Source organism: Gossypium arboreum, chromosome 9, assembly GCF_025698485.1.
Source record: "Gossypium arboreum isolate Shixiya-1 chromosome 9, ASM2569848v2, whole genome shotgun sequence".
In the NCBI taxonomy this organism is placed as follows: domain Eukaryota; kingdom Viridiplantae; phylum Streptophyta; class Magnoliopsida; order Malvales; family Malvaceae; genus Gossypium; species Gossypium arboreum.
In genome coordinates, this window is record NC_069078.1 from 4,807,292 (window position 1) to 4,816,434 (window position 9,143).

The 9,143-nt window shown below is 34.5% G+C and overlaps 1 protein-coding gene across 1 annotated transcript; it reads left to right on the plus strand.

Annotated features, from left to right (window-relative positions):
* The first annotated feature begins 497 nt into the window (after positions 1 to 497).
* Positions 498 to 2,016, plus strand: LOC108459270 (uncharacterized). Its single transcript, XM_017758616.1, has 4 exons — positions 498 to 690; positions 936 to 1,016; positions 1,251 to 1,311; positions 1,413 to 2,016. Exons 1-4 carry the CDS (start codon positions 498 to 500, stop codon positions 2,014 to 2,016), a joined length of 939 nt encoding a protein of 312 aa, XP_017614105.1.
* The last annotated feature ends 7,127 nt before the right edge of the window (positions 2,017 to 9,143 follow it).

The window sequence follows — 9,143 nt, forward strand, 5'->3', positions numbered from 1 at the left end:
AATCAATCAATTAGGTACCAATTTTTGGACGTTGCCAGGGTGCTAATCCTTCCTCATACGTAACCGACTTCTGAACTCGTTTTCTTGAATTTTGAAGGCCAAAATCAATATTTTAAAATGAAATGCTTTATTAGGTGATCCGATCGCACGTAAATAAAAAGGATTGGTGGCGACTCCATAATTTGTTTTAAAGTCGATCCCCGTTTTTCAAATAAAAAAATGGTTTCGACACTACTATCTTCAAGAACATTGACAGAAGCTTCAAAACAAGGGTGAAAGTTGGAAATGGACACTTCATCAAAGCTGAAGGCAAAAGAGATGTGCTGATTGACACTCCTACAGGTGGCAAACTTGGTTTAAATGTCTTGTTTGTGCCTAAAATTGATAGAAACTTGCTCAGTATAGCTCAGCTGCTTGAAAAGGTTTATTCAATAGTGTTCAAAGGCAAAGAATGCCTAATCAATGATCGAAGTGGATCCAAACTTATGTCAGTAACCATGGCTGATAGAAGCTTTATGGTGGACTGGAAAAAGGGTTCAGATAGTGCTTACACAGTTGCTTTATATGAATCCAAGCTGTGGCTCAAGAGGCTAGGCCATACCAATTACAGGTCATTGTATCTGATGACCAAAGAAAACTTGGTTGAAAACTTTTCCAAAACAGTTGAGAAAGAAGAAGTCTGTGAAGTATGTTAGTTAGGGAAGTAAGCCAGATTGCCATTCTTTCAAACAAAGCCTGAAAAGCCTCTGAAAGATTGTAGCTAGTTCACACTGATATGTGTGGCCCTATGAAGACACATTCCTTGAGTGGTAGCAAGTATTTCATCCTTTTCATTAATGACTACTCGAGATATTGTTGGATTTACTTCCTAAAGAACAAGTCAGAAGTGGCCTCTGTGTTTTAGAAGTTCAAGGCTATTGTTGAAACATAAACAGGTTGCAAGCTAAAGACATTAAGGTCCAACAATGGTACAGAATACACTTCATCAAGGTTTCAAGGCTTTTGTGATGAAGCAGGTATCAAGCACTAGCTCACTAACACCTACATACCTCAACAGAATGGTGTTAGTGAAAGAAAGAATAGAAGCTTGATGGATATGGCAAGATGTCTGTTGTTTGAGAGGAATTTGCTCAAGACCTTATGGGCTGAGATAGTTAATACTGCTATATATCTCCAAAACAGGCTACCAACTAGGGCTTTAGTTTAGAAAAATCCATTTGAGGCCTGGTTTTGGTTCAAACCATCACTAGCTCGCCTGAGAGTCTTTGGATACACATCCTATGCTTATGTTCCAGCAGTAAAGAGAGACAAGTTAGCCAAGAAGGATCAACCTGCCATATTGGTGGGCTAAACAATGTTAAGAAGGGTTAGAGGATCTTAGATCCTTCTTCCAACAGAGTGTTTGTGAGCAGAGACGTTGTATTTGATAAGAAATCAAGTAGGAATTGGGATAAAAATAAACCAAAGATTACTGTTGAAGACCTGGTGACAGATCATACTGAAGCTAATCAAAATGATGCTGAAATGGACATTGGTGATATGCCAGTTAGAGGAACCAGACCATTAGCTGAGATATATGCAAGAACAGATGTAGCAATTGTTGAACCATGTTTTTTTGAAGAGGCTGAAGCTCATCAAGGTTGGAAACAGGCCATGCTCGATGAAATGAGCATGATTGAAAAGAATCAGATCTGGCAACTAGTAGCAAGACTAGATAAAAAGAAGGTCATTAGAGTGAAGTGGGTGTTTCGAGCCAAGCACAATATTGATGGAACTCTAAACAAGCTGAAAACAAGGCTAGTAGTAAAGGGATTCAGTCAAAAGTATGGTATAGATTACTTTGAAACCTTTTCACCAGTAGCCAGACTTGACACAATCAGGTTGCTAGTTGCCTTGGCTGCACATAAGCAATGGAAAATACATCAAATAGATGTAAAATCAGCGTTTCTCAATGGTTTTCTTGATGAGGAGATATATGTTGAGCAGCCTGAAGGATTCAAAATTGTTGGTGAATAGGATAAATGATGGTCGTAAAACTAATTAAAAATCTGAGTTAAGGCAAGCTCACCTATCGAACAGTAGTATAGTTATGGTGAAACCGAAAATATCGTATCCACGAGGACTAAAAGTACTAGTAATTACTATCTTTTTATTATCTAGCCTAGAAATTTAGAGAATGTTTTATCTAAGACTAATTATCTAATTAACTAAGGTAGCGACAGATATTAAAGTTGGAAAATACCCAAGAAAGAATCCACCTAGACTTCACTTTTTACTTTTGAATTAAATGATCTATTTACTTGACTTATTCTGTAGAAATCCCTGATTTATGTTATTATCTCTTTCGAGACTAAAAACAACTGACTCTAGGTTGATTAATTAAAATCTCTTTCTAATTAAAACCCCTATAGTCGCATTAACTCGATCTATGGATTCCCTTATTAGATTTGACTCTAATCTGGCAGATTTATGTCGTCTTATCTCTAGGATTGCATGCAACTTTGCTTAATTATAAATGATCTACTCTTAAACAAGGACTTTTCTTCCACTGAATAAGCACATCAAAACCTGAATTAATATCTAGGAATATTAAAGCAAGGATTAAAACTAACAATTAAGAATAAGAACAAGTATTTATCATATAAATCAAAGAGTAATAAGATTCGTCCTAGGTTTCATCTCCCTTAGGTATTTATGGAGTTTAGTTCATAATAATAATGGAAAACATTTCAAAGTTTGGAAAACAAAAAAACATAAAGAAACCTAAAGAACTTCTAGGAAATTGGACGGAAATCTTCAGTCTTGATATAGATCCTGCCTCCGAGGTGATTTCGATGGCTGTTCTTGAGTACTTTTCTGCCTTCTACTCTGCGTCTCCTTTGATCCTCTTCTACAGTGTTTAAATAGACTTTGGAAAGCCCAAAATAGCCCAAAATTAGCCTTTTCCAAATAGAATTAGACTTAGGTTTAACAGGGACACTGCCGTGTGCCACGCCCATGTGTAAGTGCTCAAGCCGTGTGTAATTCTGAGTTGGTTTCTACTCGACACGGCCATGACACACAGGTGTGTGGCCTACTCATGTGCATCACACAGGCGGTGTGGTTTACCTGTATGGAAGTGCCTAGGTTATGTCAAACACTGATTTAGGCCCATTTGGTCCGTTTTTGGCCCGTTTCTTGCTCTTTTCGCTTTCCTATGCTCACCTAAGTATAAAACATGAAATTAAAGGATTAGGAGCATCGAATTCAATAAAATCAATGAAAATCATCCATAAATATGTAAAGCATGGGGCAAAAATATGTATATATTATAGTTTATCAATAAAATATACAAGATGAAGAATGCCTTGTATAGCTTAAAACAGGCACCAAGAGCCTGGTATGACAAGATCGACAGCTACCTGGCTAGCTTGAAGTTCAAGAGAAGCATTAGTGAGCCTACTTTGTATGTGAAGAAAAATGGTGTTGAAACACAGCACATAGTGTCCTTGTATGTTGATGATCTACTGGTAATAGGAAGCAACAGTACCATGTTGGTTGATTTCAAAAGGAAAATGGAAAAGATGTTCAATACGTCAGACTTGGGACAAATGTCTTATTTTCTTGGCATGAAAGTGTCTCAAACTGAGCAAGGGATCTGCCTAAGTCAAAAGGCTTTTGCCTTAAATATTTTGAACAAATTCTCCATGCTGAACTGCAAAGCAATAAGCACACTAGTTGTTGTTGGAGAAAAGCTATCAAGTGAAGGTGATTTTGAGAAGGTTTGTGAATCAACCTACTGGAGTTTGGTTGGATGCTTACTCTATTTAATAGTTATTAGACCGGATATCATGTTTGCTATGAGTCTACTATCTAGATTCATGCATTCTTGCAATGAGAAGAATTTACAAGCTACCAAAAGAGTTCTCAGGTGCATCAAAGGCACACTAAGCTTTGGAGTGAAGTTCACCAAGGTTGATGGCATGAAACTACTTAGTTACGCTGATAGTGGTTGGGCTGGATCGATAGATGACATGAAAAGCACCTCAGAGTATTTGTTTACCCTTGGTTCATCCATTTTTTGTTGGAGTTCGAAGAAGTAAAATGTTGTTGCACAATCAACTGCTGAAGCAGAATATGTGGCAGCTGTAAGAGCTGTCAACCAAGCCATTTGGCTAAGAAAGATAATGACCAATTTGAATCTACACCAAAGGGAAGCAATAGAGATTAAATGTGACAACCAGTCTACTGTTGCAATTGCAAAGAATCCAGTGTTCCATGGTAGAGCAAAACACTTCAAGATTAAGTTTCACTTTGTTAGGAAGATGGAACAAGATCAAGAGGTGAAGCTGATTCATTACAGTTCGGAAGAACAACTTGCTGATATCTTGACAAAGCCCTTTAATGTGTCGAGGTTCGTGTATTTTAGAACTAAAATGGGAGTATGCAGCATGCAAGCCAAGGAGGAGTGTTGAAGTTGGTCTGCACGCAGCACATGTTGCAGCCAAGAAGCAGAGAAGCTGCCCAAACCATGCAGATGTTGCTAAAGTTGATGTAGTTGTTCAATTTTAGTTTATTTTGTTTCTTCAATTGATGTTTTGTAACTTAGATAAATTAGAACTAATTTGTTAATGTACTTGATGTATTTTTGTTGACATTTGAGCTGATAAATTAGCTTTACCAAGTGTACAAGTTCAGTTTAACAAGTTTTAATGTAATTAGTGATAGTAGGTAGATGTTTAGGTGAATTTTTTTTGTTTTTGATCAACCTATTGACTGTAATGGCATTATGTCTTAATTGGAAGTTAATGAATATACACATTTTCTTCTTCGTTTTTTCTAGTTTTTTACTCAAGCAAATAACTCAAGCTTCATATTTGATTTCTGTTGTTGGCTTAGCATTGAGCCTTCAAGCTCAAGTTCCTATCTTTGTCATTCATATTCATTCTTAGTTCCAACAAATAGATTTGGGAAATTGAATTTCTCTTCTTGTCCTTCTTGATCTTAGTTATAATCAACTTGATAGAAATATCCCATATCAGATAGGTGATCTATATGTAGTAAAGTACCTTGACTTGTCCAATTGTGGTTTATCCAGTGAGTTACCTCCTTTTCTAGGAAACCTAACCCTTTTAAAGTACCTTGACATTTCCTATAATGATAATATTAACGGTTCCATCCCTCCACAACTAGTAAATCTAGTGAACCTTGTCAGTTTAAACTTGAGTGCCAACACTCTTACAGGGAAGATTCCTTTAGAATTAGGATTTTTATCAAATTTGGTTTATTTGGATCTTTATAGCAACAAGCTTTTTGGTCCAATATCATTTGCTCTGTACCATTTGATAGATTTGGAACATCTGTACATTGATAATAACTACCTTGAAGGATCGATCTCTACAAATATTATTGAAAATTTCAAAAAAATAAGCCTTTTAAGCATCACTAATAATATATTTATTAGTCATATTTCTCTAGCTTTGTGTCATTTGCCCACTTTGGAAGAAATCTATCCTGACCAATCAAATAAGTGGTTCAGTCCCCTCTTGCATTAGTAATTTATCCAACTTGACTTTATTGTACCTCTCCCAAAACAGATTGAGTGGTTTGATCCCTTCTTGTATTGGTAGTTTATCAAAAATACAGTATTTAAGACTTGGTTCTAATCTATTAGAAGGTCCTATTCCCCAAAAAAATTTGTGATTTAGGAAATTTACCTTCATTAGGCCTCTACCAAAACAAACTGAATGGTTCAATCCTTTCTTGTCTTGATAGTTTATCAAAAATCCAGTACTTAAGCCTTGGATCTAATCTATTAAAAAGTCTTATTCTAATTTAGAAAATTTAACTTCATTGTACCTCCCCCAAAACAAATCGAGTGGTTCAATCCCATCTTGTATTGGCAATTTATCCAATTTGTATATCTTAGAACTTGGTTCAAATTTATTAAAAGGTCTTATCCCTGAAGAAATTGGTAGGCTTTTTCACCTATAAAATTTAAACCTCAGCTTCAACCAACTCTCAAGTAGTGTCCCTATCTTGTCTGCCACTAAACTTCGCATTATCGATGCTGGAAATAACTGTAACAAGATTTCTTCCAATCCATTTGAAGGCAATAGTGGTTTATCACCCTATATGTGTCTTTCTCGAGAAACCAACAAAGTCAACAGTAGTAGATTTCCTTACTATATCAAAATATTCCTCCCTATTACCATCTTATCCGCACTCAGCATTTTGGGATGTTTTCTATTTTCATGGTTTAAGCTCAAGAATAATCATTCCAGTATACAACTAATGAAGAATGTGGATTTGTGTTCCATATGGAACTATGATGGAAAGATAGCATACGAGGATATTATTGCAGCAATAGAGGATTTTAACTTTTGATACTGTATCGGAGTTGGTGGCTATAGAAGTGTTTACAGAGCAAAACTCCTTTGTGGTAAAGTAGTTGCTTTGAAGAAACTTCATTATTTAGAAGCCGAGAATCCAACTTTTGACAAGAGTTTCAGAAATGAGATAAAGTTTCTAACAAAAATACGAAATCGAAACATAGTGAAGTTTCATGGGTTTTGTCTACACCGACGATCTATGTTTTTGATCTACGAATAAATGGAAAAAAGGAGTTTATTTTGCAACTTAAGAGATGAAGTGGAAGCTGTGGAAATGGATTGGACAAAAAGAGTGAAGATCATCAAAGGCATAGCACATGCTTTGTCTTACTTGCACTATGATTGCAACCCTACAATAGTTCATTGAGACATATCAAGTAACAATCACTACAGGAGATCAGACTTTTAGCGGCATTTTTTTTGCCTTTAGTGGCATTTTCACAAGCGCCGCAAAAAACGCCGCTATAGCAAACGCCGCAAAATTTTGCGGCGTTTTTCTCTAAAGACCATGACTTTTAGCTGCGCTTTTCCTGCAAACGTCGCTAAAGACCATGACCTTTAGCGGCGCTTTTTTCGCAAACGCCATTAAAGACCATGACCTTTAGCGGCGTTTTTCTCGTAAATGCCGCTAAAAACCATGACCTTTAGCGGCGCTTTTCTTGCAAACGCCGCTAAAAAATATAACCTTTAAAAAATATATTTTAATTAAATAATATTTATTTTCTATGATAAATATTATATTTTTTATTTTTAAATTTTAAATTTGAACTTTAAACTTTAAACTTTATACTTTTAAGGATAAATAAAAAAAATATTAATTAAATTAAATTTTCTATTAAAATTTTAACTTCAAAACTAAATATAAAAATTAATAAATTTAAATTTAGAATTTAAATATTATGTTTAAATAAATGGGCAATCTACCTCACAAGCTCACAGCTCATCTGATCTATATAATTAACTCGGCCAATTATAAAAGAAGCTACAAAACTCGTAATAATTAACCATCATGGTTAAAGAAGTTGGTACACAACGTAGCTACAAAACCTTGTTTCCATAACATAAAATTCAAGTTCTGACTAAGATGAATGACCATGGAATGCAATATTAAATAACGTTCCACTTGAAGAAGTGCTAAACCTTGGCTTTTCCAGCTTGAAGAGATTGAATTCTCTGCTGCACCTTCAATATCTAAAGGATGAAAAACCAAATGATCTGATTCATCGTCACTTTGGCAGATAAATCTAGTTACAATCTATTATCCACACTGAGGTGCTTGGATTCTAGACTCTAGAGTTTGATATTAAGAGGACACAAATGGTTTTACAATATAATTCAACACAATTTACAATCAAATATTAAAGCTTTGTTTATTTTCTCAAGCTGTAGTTCGTGAGCTAGAAACACCTGTAGCAGAAATATGTTTAACGCAATGCCAAAAGTTTTAAAAAGAAAATCAACATAAGAAAAGGAATCAGGAACCTTCTACAGCATTAGTGACAAGATCAACAGATACATCTGGCATGACCGACACATCACCTGTTTAACCACCAATCAAATACACAATCAGAGATTCTAAATTTTCACTCCTCACTAAATTTAAGTAATTAACTCTATAATCACTAAATTCACACTCAAATTAAATTGCCTAACTAATAAACTCATACCGGTTCCATGAACTTTCGTGAAAACATTGATATCAAAACCACCGGAAACATTGATATCAAAACCACCGGAAAATCTTCCTCCCTTGCCTTCGTCAACCAATTAAAAAAAACAAAAAACAAAATTCAGCGAGCTAAATTCGAAGAATCAACATGCAATAAAATGATGATTCGATTAAAAACTCGAGACTCACCGTAAGAACAATAGCTTTAACATCGTTTCGCCTCGTCGCCTCAGCGAATTTCTATTTCAATCCATCAATTACTGCAAAAATTCAAAAAAAAAAAAATCAAATCACCGAATCATAAATAAAAAATAAAGAAATGAAAAAAAGGGTAAATCAAAAGCTTTACTTGGAATAGCTAGAACAACAGAATGTCTAGAACGATCACCTTATGAGCTTTTATCCAAAGCTTGAAAATTTCTAAAATATGCCAGAAGATATATAGTGAGCCAATAACCTACGAAAAGACAAAGAGGGAAAGAGAAGTTAGACAAAATTTATTTTATCTTTTTTCATTTATTATTTGTTCATGTATATATTACATTTCTATATATAATTATTTTTATTCTTTTATTCAAATTTATGATCTCAAATATTTGAGACCACAAAATATTTGAAAGAATATAAAGTTTGAATTGCATAAAATTAACTAAAAAGTCATGAAAATTTTGAAATAAAGAATGGGAATTTTTTTATTTTATATCATTTTAATATTATTGTTATATAAATTATGTTTTACTAAATTAGACCTTATATTAGAATAAATATCTCATGTCAACTTTTACGAGATGATTCGTGAGATATGTACATAATAAAGGGTGTATCTAAGGAGTATCCTTACCAAAATAAATTAATCTTGGATACATGATGGGCTGGATAGATAGGGGTAAACTATGATGAGTGTTCAAGTGGATTTGAACAACTTACATCTTTTATCGCAGCAACAGTGGTAGTCCAAACAGCAACTTTCAAGTGATGCATTCCCAGCAACAGACGTTTCCATCGCAAGAGCAGTAGTTCCAGATGTAAAAGTAGCAGTACTTTTAATATTTGAACATTTGACTATTGGTATCATTAAAAGAAACTTTTCACATTTACAAGTT